This window comes from Hippocampus zosterae, unplaced genomic scaffold (genome assembly GCF_025434085.1).
Source record: "Hippocampus zosterae strain Florida unplaced genomic scaffold, ASM2543408v3 HiC_scaffold_120, whole genome shotgun sequence".
Classification (NCBI taxonomy): Eukaryota; Metazoa; Chordata; class Actinopteri; order Syngnathiformes; family Syngnathidae; genus Hippocampus; species Hippocampus zosterae.
In genome coordinates this window covers 75,996-88,262 of record NW_026262781.1, presented here as the reverse complement: position 1 = coordinate 88,262, position 12,267 = coordinate 75,996, and the positions used below count along the sequence as shown (strand labels likewise).

Here is a 12,267-nt window from a genome sequence, read left to right as displayed (position 1 = left end):
TCACTTTTGGTGAATAACATCGTAGATGTCTACGTCCTCCAGCCAAGGGTCGCCCATCAGGTCCCACATCTTCGCCCGCTTCTGCCAATCTTTTTCCAGGCAGCGTCCCAGGATGGCCACTGCCTCTCGCGATACCAGCTTGGCCAGCTCGTCCCGCACCAGCACCTTGCGCCGCTCGATAGACTCAAGGAGGCTGTGAGTGTTGTCTCCTTCGAATGGTAGTTCACCGAACAGCAGGCAGAAGAGAATGATGCCTGCAGCCCAGACGTCCACGTTGGGGCCCGGCTTGACCTTCTCCCGAAAGATTTCCGGCGCCATATACTTGAGAGTGCCTATGTCCACCTCCTTGGCTGCGAACTGCGACGACACCCCCGCGATGCCGAAATCGACTACTTTTATGTGAAGGCTGTCTTTGCGAGTCAGCAGCAGGTTCTCGAGCTTGAGATCTCGATGGATGAGGCCTCGCTGGTGACAGAAGTCCATGGCTCGGACCAGCTGCTTGAAGATGATTTTGCACTCCTGCTCAGAGAGCCGTCGAGTCTCGAGCAGAGACAACAGCTCTCCGCCCTCGAGGTACTCCATGATGATGAACATCTGCATGTCGGGCAGGGACTGGCAGTTGTAGACCCTGACGATGTTGTCGTGGGTGAGGCTGCGCAGGATTTCGCTTTCCTTGAAGATGCTGCCCACGTCCATGCTGCCGCTCACGTTGCCAGTCTTCAGGAACTTGATGGCCACACGCTGCCCAGAGACTTTGTGCCGCCCGAGCATGACTTTGCCGAACCCGCCTTCTCCGATCACCTTTTCGATCTCGTATTCGGAGAGGCAGTTGCTGCGGTCGAACTCCTCCCCGCGCGACAGGTAGAGCATATCCTTGTCCTTCAAATACCGCAAGTCCTCCTCCCGCAGTTCGCTCCCCAGCTTGTTGAAAACCCGCAGTTGCTTGACTTTGCCCGATGCAGCCATCAGTTGCACCAGGTCTTCGAAGGAAATTCGCCGCTTTAGGCTGATGCTGCCCAGCAGCCGGTTGCCCCCGTTCAGGTAGAAGCTCGCCTGGTCACCGCTCCACCATTGGCACGCGCGCATCCTCTTCTTACTCCGCAAAATGCATCTCCTGTAATCAACTCCCTCACTACTGACTGCCCTCCATCGCCTTCGCTAACTGCTGCCCGAACTCATTCCCCGTGCGCTACTCAACTAAGCCCTCCTTGAGAAGCGCCACCTTCAGGAGCAGGTCCTCGCCGCTCAGCAAGACAGCCTTGCCCGCACAACAGTAGACGCCCTCACCGAGTAATACGCCCTTCAGTGCGAGCGCAGCACGGAAGGACTGAAGGAAGAAATCCGGAGCCTCCTAGCTGAAGGGAACTCGCTGGCTTAGTTTCTCGATAGCAGGCTGCAAAAGGAATAGACTGATACAAGCCACCGCCTTTAGGTTATCCTCCTTCGCGAAGTCATCGCTCGCAAGTAACAGGAGATCTCTTAGCTGAAAGAGCGCCTGAAGCTGTATGAAGCAGGTGTCTCTCCGCACTAGTAAGTGGAGGACTTGGAAGGGCTGTTATACAGCATTACTCAAGAGCTAGGGAAAATCTAGCCATAACCAGTCACTGAAGACAGTTTGGCAAAGACATTGCAGCCTGGAGTCGAGCAGAGCTGCCAGACCGACCCCGATCCAACAGACTCGCGGCTGAGGGAGCTCATCATTGACCTCAAGACCCTTTCCAGGTCAAGCCTCGAAGAGATAGGGCGACTGACCACGGGTAGTGTGCAACCCGACAACCCATAAGAGAGTTCGCAGGGGGCAGATCCAGAAGAGTACGATTGGGAGATCCCGAGACTGCGATCTGAGAAGGACCGGCGGGTGGAGCAGGTGCGCAGCAGGCGCGAGGAGCTGGAGGCACGGCTGGCGCGGCTGGCCAGGCAGATTCAATGATTGCTAATTGAATGCAGAACCACTTTATTGAGATCCTGTTCGAACTGCGGCAGTGCAAGGTCAGGGTACTGTAGCTACACAGCTGCAAGTCCTGGCTGGCCTGCCTCAGTACCAGCGGCCACCTCTACCTCTGGGACTACGGCCTCAAGCACTGCATCCGCGCCATGCATTCCAGCCAGCTTGACCTCGAGGAAAAGCGCGCTCTGGAGCTGCGCTCGCTCTGCTTTTTCGACCATGAGGCTCTGCTGCAGCACGGCCGCTCGGCAGGTGACCTGCACTGGCTGGTTTGCGCAGGAGACCGAGGGATCTTTTTCTACGACTACGTGTTTGAAGAGACAGTTCACCTGCAGTGGAAGGAATCAGAGGGGAAGGGCCCGCGGCTGGTGCGGCTGGTGAGTGCGGAGATGCTGATGGTGGGGTGTCAGGACGGCACCCTCAAACTGATTTCAGGGCAGCACCACCCTGCCGTGCTCAAAACTCTTCGCGGCTTTCATTCCAAAGGCATAACGGGGATCTCGATCCTTCCCTAGCAAGAGTGCTGCAGGGTGCTGGTGGGGTCGGGGGATGGCCTGCTGGCTTGCTGGAACATCAGCGGCGGGGGAGACGCTCCCTAGTTCAAGTTCCAGGCGAAGGGCAAGAAAGACGAGGAAATCCTGTCGATGGGCAGCCTTTCCCAGTACCTGGCCTTCACGGCCAGCGAAGAGCAGGTCACCTTCTGGAATGCGCTGGCAGGAAGCCCCGCCTCGCACTTCCGGCACAAGGGTTTCCGAGAAATAATCCCCTTCAAGCACATCGAGTTCGCCCAGAACTCCTTCCTGTGTCACCGGGGCAGCACCGAACTGGCTGTGGTGCAGCTCGACATCGCTCTCCGCTCCGACGGACAGTTCTCCGGGCAGGTCATCTGCGACATCCAGGCGCTTCCCGACGTCTAGCCCAACGCGCAGATCCTAGGGCTGAAGGTCAGTGAGTACCGGCCGGGCGAGGTCTGTCTGGCGACGACGAGCGGACTGTTCGTGCTCAGCCTCAGCAGACGACTCAGCCAGCCCTTGCTTCACAGTCCTCTTTTCTGGACTCCCCTATCGCTGTCCTAAATCAATAAGCACTTCAATCCGGAAGGCAGCAGGCAAGAAAGTCCAGTGGCCCTGAAGGACGGCCCTCCCAGCTCAGTGTTCTATCTGCGGGCCGAGTCCAACCACCTGGTCAGCGTCCTCTGCTCGCTGGAAGGCCGTGGCTCTAGGCGGTTGCTCACCGAACTAGAGACCAAGCTGTCAAAGAATTGCACTTTCGAGATCAACGGCAATGCGAGCGGTGACCTGGTCAGCATCATGGACCCATTGCGACACATCTGCTTGCTACTGCGGGGCCAACCCGATCAGCTCTGGAACCCTTTCACCTATGCCACCCAGCTGGTCCTGCCATGCCTGGGCTTCCGCTTTCACGCAACATCAGAGGCAGGGATCTGCCTCGGTTTCTATGAGGAGGGTCTGGTGCGCGGGCCCATTGAGAGGGGCACTCCCCAGATCATGATCCTGGAGACAGGCAGCTTCAGTGTGCTGGCCAGAATGCCGGTAGGAAGTGGCACTCGGTTGTACTCCGGGCTGGGCTTCGGAGTGGCCTCCCCAGTGGATGAAGAAGACAGTTCGCTCGGCAAGCTGGCCGGAACCATGCGGGCCATGAAACTGGAGCGCTGCCAGTTCTATGACGTGCGAGAAGGTGTTCTTGTAGCGAAGTAGGGATAAGTCCTGATTGCTCCGCGGGAGCTGCTGATCAGCGAAGACGAGCGGCATCTCGTACTAATCTATCCAGGGTTCGCCCTGCTGTACTTCAACGACGGCAGTAGCAAGCAGTTGCGGCTGCGGGAGCAGATAGAGGAGGACGTCGAGTTCGGACTGATCTGGATGAGCATCTTCGTGTACTCGACGAGGGACAGTGTCAGGCTGGTGCTTCTGGACTGCCTCAATTGCCCCTTCGAGTACTGTCTGGCCTCGCTTGACCCCATCAACCTGCCCGGCGAGGTCGAGGTCCTCGAAGCATCGGTCTGTGAGGGCCTTCACGTCCACCAGGATGTCCGACCCAAGGGCCAGCTCGTGCCCCTCGCATTGGCCAGGAGTCGCCTCCTGCTGGCCATAGATCACCATTGCTGTATAAGCCTACCTCTTGAAAACCAGATGATCCAATTCGCTCTGTTCTACGACCAGGGACTGGTTCGCGAGGCCATGGACTTGGCCACCAAGCTCTAGCCCCGCTACCACACTATCCTGGCCGACTACCTGATGGCACGTGGGGGCCGCGAACTTATCGCCAGCCTGTACGGCCTCACGCCCCTGCAGAGGCTGGAGATCGAGCTTTCGGGCGGAGGAGACTACAGGACTCTACTTGAGCAACCGGAGGATCGCGAGAAGATGTTGCTGCGAGTGCTGGGACACCTGAGTGAGCGGGGCCAGCAGAAAGCAGCACGCGAGCTGCTGGGCAAGCACTGGTAGGAACTGACCGTATTGCGGCCATTCGCGGGAGGCCACCAAGGATGAGAAATCACTGCAGTCCGAATCGCTTGTGGATGAAGTAGGCGATGTAAGCCATCACGTGCTCGGGCCGATCGGTGTTGTGTCCCCCGCCGCTCACCAACAGTAGCTTTTTCTCGCCCTGCAGCCTGCTGTACACCGCCTCGGCGTGAGTGTGCGGGATCAGTTCGTCCTGCACGCTGGCGACGATCACCGCGGGAGTGGCGATGTCCCTGCAGCACTCAACCGGCCTCATGGCCTCGATTCGCATGCTGGTCTGATTGAAGATGTGTGTCGAGAGGCAGTCAAGTAAGGAGTCACTTAGCAGCATGGAGTAGAGTGTGCTTCGTTGGGCAAGCTGGGAGAGCAGCAGCGGCAGGTCTGAGTAGGGACTGTCGAGCACCAGCCCGCGAAGGTTGGGGTCTTTCTAGGCGTAGAACAGTGCGGTGGAAGCGCCCATGCTCCTGCCCCAGAGGATTATCTGCCTGACTTTTTTCTATTTGCGCAGAAAATCAACCACGGCAGCCAGGTCATTCCGCTCCTGGTAACCGAGCGTGATAAACTTGCCGCCCGAGTTTCCGGCCCCTGAAAAGTCAAAAGACACGAAGTCCGCTCCTTGCTCCAGCACGAAGGGAGCAAGTCGCGCTGCGTTCAGCCGCGAGGACGCGTTCCCGTGCAGGAAGATCACCACCGGCCGGTTTTCGCCGGCCTGGTAGTGGGAACACTCGAGAGTCTCCTGGCGGTCGTTGTGGACCTGGAAGTCGAGGCGCCTGCAAGCCAGGCTGCCCAGGACGAACTCCCTCGGCCCCAGCTCCTCGGGGGAGTAGCACTCGCGGTAGGGGCGGATGATGCTGCTGCTGATGGGGTCGATTAAACAGTCTGTGATGACCTGCATGATTATTAAGTTGCCTCACGCCGAGCCGCCCGGCCCCCGCACACGTCCTCCTAGGATCTTGCTCAGAATCGTCCCGATCTCGTCCTCCAGCCTCAGCCGCCGGTCCTTGCTCGCCTTCAGGTCCCGCCGCACTCGTTGCACGCTCTCCTCTCGCGGCGATCCCTTCTCGCGCTCGCTTTCTCGACGCTCCCGCATCACGCGGTAGAATTATCGGCGGTCGAGCCGGTCCAACTCGGCCCGCGCCTTCTGCTTGTTCTTGCGGTCGCTCTCGAGCAGTCGGCCCCGCTCCCGCTGGTGAATGTTTTACCTCGCATTAGTTGAAGGCATGATCCTTCAGGTGCTGCTCCCGTTCCCGCCTGGATATCGAATGCTTCGCCTCCCGCTCCACTTCAAAGGACAGTCGGTTGAGGTTCGAGGACAGACAGCGGTTTCGTTTGTGCTGGGCTTGCAGTTCCGCGAATAGGGGTGGCTCCTTCTTAACGCCCAGCAGTTCGGAGTTCCTAAGCAGTTCCTTTACCACAGAGCCTACTCTTGGCTTTTAGACCTTGATCGACATAACTCGCTCGAGCCGGGTGGGGGAAGGCGGGGCCGACTCTTTCTTCTTCTTTTGCTGAGTAGGACGCCTGGGCTGACTTGAAGACTTCGACGACCTGGAGCGCGAGCTGTGAAGGCTGAGGTTGGTGCGCCGGTTGCGGATCGAGCCGTTGCTCCTTTGGGCCAGCAGCTGCTTGACGCACTCGGTTCGCTCCTTCCCGAGGTTGGAAGACTTGAGGAGGTTCTCCTTCTGGGGCTGGGCGTGGTGGTGCTCGAGCAGGCTGAGGATCTTGTTAACCTTGCGGAGTGCTGCGGCAGGATCTGCGTTCATGAAAATGCCGTTATTGGCTATTCACCTGAGCCGGAAGTTAATTACGTCCTGGCCGCTGACCAGGGTCACTTCCTTCTCGTCGTGCTTCCACTTCAGCTCGCAGCGGCCCCCCTCCAGCGCCCGCTCCACTGCGAAGCTGAACTTCTCCCGCCCCTCGAGCCAGTCTAGTCCTCCCCAGAACCCTGACGCCCCCACTTTCCAGATTGCCACTTCGCTGCCCTTCGGCAGGTAAGTTGCGATGTATTTCCCCCGCGGCGAGAAGGCCATTGCCCCAGCCAGCTAGGCCTCGATCGTCTTGAACCGCACAGCAGAGCGCAGGTCGTACAGGTTTATGACCCCTTCGCAGTACACCGCCACCTTCTGGCTGCTCTCGCTGTAGGCCATCCCCTCCAGTCTCTGCAGCTGCTCGAGGAGGCGCAGGGCGGGCAGCCTGCACCACTTTCGGAGCTGGGGGTGCGCAGGGTTGAGGCACTTCATAAGCAGGCCCATGAAGAATAGCTTGTGGAGGGAGCAGCTTTCGGCCTTGAGCTGCAGCAGCCGAGACAGCAGGGTTAGCGTGCACCGCGGGTACAGCGGGTGGATCGTGTTCGCCTCGAAGCAATTGCTCAAAATTGTGCTTGACTCGGCCATCCGGCCACCGACGATTTCGCAGGCCAAGCGACCCAGCAGCTGGTTCAGTCTGCTGCTCTCTTCAAGGGGCAGCTGCGGCAAGGCGATCTCGTAGGGAGTCAGAGAAGGATCCTTGCCGATGTGCTCAAGCTCGTGACCCACTTCCACCAGGAAGAATAAAGTCAGCAGGTTGGCCAACAACGCGTTCCAGTCGAACTCGGGCGCAGCGCCAAGCAGCACGTGGAAATGCTCGGCCATGGCCTTCAGTAGAAGACAGAATTCGTAGGGGCTGCATTCCATGTTCCTGCCATTCAGGCACGCCATCGCGTAGCTAGCCAACTCGCTGGCATTTCCCCCGCGAGTACTAAGTAGCCGATAGACCTCAAGCAACCAGCCCGTCAGCGAGCAGAGGTCCATGCTTCCGCTCCGAGGCATGCTTGAGAATTACTGCAGCTCTTGGCATAGCTCAGGTGGAGGGTCAGCCAGGAGTCCCGCCAGCAGGTTGAGGGAGCACTAGGAAATGCCGGAGTCCGGGCTGATCGAGAGGCAGGCCAGATAGTAAGGGCTCAGACCGGCCTGGCAGTGGCGGCCAAGCGCCAAAACTGCAGCGATCGCCTTGTCGGGACGGTTTTCCAACCGCCAGACCAGGTTGGCCAGCTGCACGGTGTCGGCAGTGCTGCACATCTTAGGAAGTGCAGAGTCAAGCAGCACGGTAAATGAGGTACCGATTCCTTGCATGACTGGGCGGTACTTAACCACCGGCTTCCAGTCTTTGAGGTAGGGCGCCATAAGCTCGGCCGGAAAGCAGTCGAGCAAATGGGCGAAGCAGGGGTCTGAGACGGTCTGCCCGCTGGAGAGCCTGCGAGAGAAGTCAGTGGAGCTGAACTCGGCCAGGTGAGAAGTGTTTGACCACTGCTAGGTCTTGCGGTTATCAAGCTTCAGCTGGAGGGCCACTGCGGCCAACTGGGCAGAGACGGCCACGAAAAGGCGGTGCACGTGCGAGTTGAACTGGCCTTCCTTGACGGCCCTGCGCTTGCAGTCGGCCGAGTCGGCCCATCCCCACAGCTCGTCCATCAGCCGCCCCATCCTGTTCTTGTACCGGCTGTCGTAAAAACTGATTTTATGCTTCATCCACCGCGAGCTGAAGGCACTTTAGCTTGAGGTTTTAGGGTCGAACACGTGGGCCGTCGAGGGCCGGTCGTCTTCAAGGTGCGCCCGCGAAATCAAGGCCGGCCAGCTCGCATGGCTGTACGTGATCTCTCGATGCACCCCGTCTCGACTGACGATCTCGACCGACTCAGAAGTGAAGACCGCGAAATTGGAGTGGGGGTAATGCTCCGAGACAGTACACACGAGCGTGGTTCTGCTTGATTGGAAGGCTGAAGGCAGACTTGGAGCCGGTGTTGTAGATGACAATCTGTCGGTCTTCGAGCAGGAAGGCCAGGCTGGAAGCAGCTTGAGGCGCGTAGTTCAGGATGGACAGCGAATACGAGACAGGCCTGCTGAACAGCCCGGTGAACACCAGCAGCTTGTCCAGACCGACCAGAAAAGTTTACAGCTTGTCGGAATCCCGGGGCAAGTGGCGCATCAGGTCCTTGTGGTGCTTGAACTCGAAGGCGTAGAGTCTGCCTGCTTGCGAGCTGACTACCAGCAGCGAGTCGAAGAAGCGCAGGAAGGCCAGTTCGCAGGAGTCCACCTGCCGGTGATAGAGACAGAGCACATTCTTTTCGGGCAGGTGGAACGCGGGCAGCCCGAGCATCAACCCTGACCTGAACCCATAGAAGAGATACATTTCGCCCTGCAGAAAGGAGACCGAGCTGCAGCTGATCTACTCGTGGATGAACTGCTTCAGGGTCTTGTAGTACTTGGTCAGAAAGTCCTTGGACAACAGCTTCAGCCCTAAAAAGGTGGGCTTGGCCTGTCGACAGCCAGCCAGGTGCTCCTTAGCCTGCTCTCGCCTCCGCAGTAACAGGCTGCTGCCCGGCGGCTCCTCGAAATTCATGAGGCTCCCTAGGTAAGCCAGTGTCAGATCCTCACCCACCGTGAATTCAACCTCCTTGAAGCCGAACTTCAAAATGACTTTGTCTCTGCTCGAGATGATGTCCGACAGGTTGTAGTCCGTGATCGGCTCGAACGTGTTGCTGCTTAGCACCTGCATCGTCACCGGATCGAAAACCGTGAGACTGTTCCGTCCCCCTACCGCGAGGTGTCGTGTGCCCAGGGGTCTCACACAGCTGGCCTCCAAGAAGCCTTGCTGCGGCTCACTCACATTGACGCAAGTCTTTTCTTTAAAGTCCCAGATCCGCAGCTTGAGGTCCTCATGCAGCGTCGCCAGGAAGTTCGAGGAAGTGTCTGTGTAGCTGGTCGGACACATGGACAGCAGCCGACCTGAAGCCTGGGTGGCTGAGGGGAAGAAGATAAGTGCCGGCTAGATGCTTTCCTGGTTAGTCTGCCAGACCACGATCTCGCCGTAGGGCGAGCTGGTCAGCAGTGCGCAGGCCGGGTGGAGGATGCTCTCGACGGGGGTCGGACAGCGGCAGGCACTATCCGTACTGCACCATCTTGGAGACGTGGGTCATCTGATCGCCTACTATCAAATGGTCGGTGGCGATCCGGTCGGGGTTTATCAGAAATGGAAATTGAGGAAGGAGCAGTCTTTGCCCAAGCCATCCTCTTGGATATCCTGGAAGAGATCGTAACCCCTCCGAGGACCCGGTTCCTGACCACAGATGACCTGCTGGCCCACAGTTCGGGCGACAACCTCAAGGTCGTGACCGTCATCCAGCAAAAGTACTATAACTTCTGCGGCTACCACGCCATGTTCAACATGATCGAGTTCATCAAGCTGCTCCGGGAACAGCTCTCTGATGAGGCCAGGGGCGTGATGGTGCTGGCCACTGCCAACAGCAGCGAGCCCAGGCCAGGCAAGAAAAAGTTCAGGGTCACCATCGAGGTCGAGGACGGGAGAATGGCCATCCTCCGGAAAGCCTCTTTTTGGGCCTTCAAAGCCCAGGTCGAACGCTTTCTCCTGGACTTCAAGAAGGCCAACCAGCTGATCGCTTTCCCCTGGCAAGAACAGGACATAATTCACGGCGACTTCGAGCGGTCCTTTGAACAAGCCTGTCGCAAACACCTCGAACTTGTCGGGGTCGCCTTCAAGTCCGATGAGCACCTCTAAATCGAGAGCGGCACCCTTCACATCCAGTTTGGGCAGCTGACCCTCAGCGATGACTAGCGGGACGACCTCGATCGAAAGCTGGCCAGGCTGCGACGCTGGGACGGGAAGCAAGTCTACGTACTGGCCCTGATGCTGGGGGTGACGAACCACTGGACCTCTCTGGCAATCGTCAAGCAGAAGCATAGCGTCACGTTCTGGCTCTTCGATAGCAAGAATAGGAGCTGCCTAAACCGTACGCCCTCAAGTCTGGCCAACCTGTTCAGGGAGTTCGAGTAGGAATACATACAGGCCCACGATGGCCAGCCACTGCCTGCCTGGCAAAGAGAGGTCTTCGAGCAGTATGTCAAGGACATGCAGCTGACCTACGACCTGCTCAACTCCTGCGTGGCAGGTGACCTAACGCTCGAAAGCTACAACGTACAGAAGACTATCGAGATCTTTTGCCAGGCCACTCACAAAATCGACCCCTCAAATGCGACCGCAGTGGCCCGCTGGGCCTCCGAGTACCGGCACAACATCATCAGCTTCTTCGTCCGGCGCTGGAGCTACTTCAAGGGCAGGCTATGCGCGGCCAGTCGTGCGGCCATCGCCGAGCTGCGGGACTTCATCAGCAAAGCCGCGAGGACTGTCCCCAAGCACGAATATCACTTCTGGAATGTATTTTCCGTCATCATGAAATGAACGATCTTCATTCGAACCAGTCCGGATGAAAAGCCTGAGGAGTGACCAGACAGGCCTGGTGTTCGACATCGACGGCCCTCAAGACCCTGCGGCTCGGCTCAAGATTGCCCTGCTGGTCCACAAGAGCTGCCAGGGCCGTGGATTAAGCCGATCGACCTGCTTCGCGATCGGGCACCTACTCCAGTTTTTTTACAAAGACAGGCCTGTGTCGGATGACCTGCAGGAATACATAAACTGCGGGATTGCCCTGTTCCAGCGACTCGAGTCTAGGCAAACTTCTCGGCCGAGGGCGCACTCGAAAGAGTTGGAGTTGCTGGAAAGTGTTCGATTCCACCTACATTGGGTCAATCCTGTTACCATTGCCCTACGGTACTGCGCTTAACTGGCTGCTGGGCCTGAGGTCACGGGGATGGTGCTCGCCTTGCTGTTCAGGGGGCTTACCCTGCTCAGATTGAGGGGCGTCAGGGGTGAAGCCATCGCAGGAGCAGCGCTCGAGCTGTCCTACCGAGTGGTCAGGGGCAGCAGTCTTGGTTTTCAGCACACTCACATTCTCAATGGCTGTCTGTCAGACAAGGAGCAGACCCAGTCAGGTGCCCTCGAGGTCGCCTGGCTCGCCTTAGCCGGACATTACTACGCATAACTGTGAACGATACAAGCCCTTTTTAGGCCCTGTCATCTTTATATCGATCGGTATGGGTCATGAGGAGAGAGCCTCCTGGAGGGTGGCGATTGACCAGCACTGCGCCGCGGAGGAATCGGGGCAATGCGCCCCGTTGTGGTTGGTCAGTTCCGGCAGGCTCAGCCAAGAGTCCCTCCGCAGCCGGTCCAGCTGGTTGACCACCAGAGGGCGAATGTCCGCCTGCTCGAATGCCTTGAGCGCCATCAAATAGTGTCCGTAGAGCCACACCCATTCCGGCCCGTTGTGGTATGAGAATCCTTGCGCCACCATGCCGTCAGTGCTGTCGTCGCTGTTGTTGTAGAAAGGCCGGTAGAAGCCGTGGTGGGCCGGCGCCAGAGTTTTTACGCCTAGCGAATCGGGACAGAGCAGCTGCGACTTGACCTGGCTTAGGGCCAGAAGGGCGTGCTCCTTGCGGAAGAGCTGAGGGGCAACTGCCATGGCGATAAGAAAATTGGGCCTCAGGAAATGTTCGGTCCTGCTGTTCTCGGACATCACGGTGTCCTTATAAATGCCGCGGAGGACCACATGCTCTGCCCGGACGGAGTAGTGCCACTGCTCAGAATCCTAGCCAATAAAGAACCACTTCTCGAAAGACTTCTCGATCTTTTCCTGCCACTCCGCGAAGCCAAGCCTCTTTCCGCAGTCCAGCGTCACAGCCTCGTGGGAGAAATGGCCCGCCTTGTGCAGGGCGAGCACCCTGCCTAGACAGTGGTGGAGAAGACCCACCAACTCAACAGGGCTACCATTCCTACTGGTGGCGGGCCAGCCCTTGTTGCCTGCTTTGGTGCTGCTGCCCATCTTGTCCATCCAAGTCAGGCAGTTCGAAGGGTTGCCTCCCACGATGAAGCCGGTCTATTAGTTGACGAATAGCTGGATGTTGAAGCCGGCCTCGTCCATGTGGGCGTCGAGTTCCGGCCCAGCCCTCTGCT

General features: G+C 58.4%; 1 protein-coding gene across 1 annotated transcript; it reads right to left on the bottom strand.

Annotated features, from left to right (window-relative positions):
• On the bottom strand, positions 1 to 1,086 carry LOC127594420 (uncharacterized). Its single transcript, XM_052056293.1, has one exon. It carries the CDS (start codon positions 1,084 to 1,086, stop codon positions 1 to 3), a length of 1,086 nt encoding a protein of 361 aa, XP_051912253.1.
• Positions 1,087 to 12,267: the final 11,181 nt, after the last annotated feature.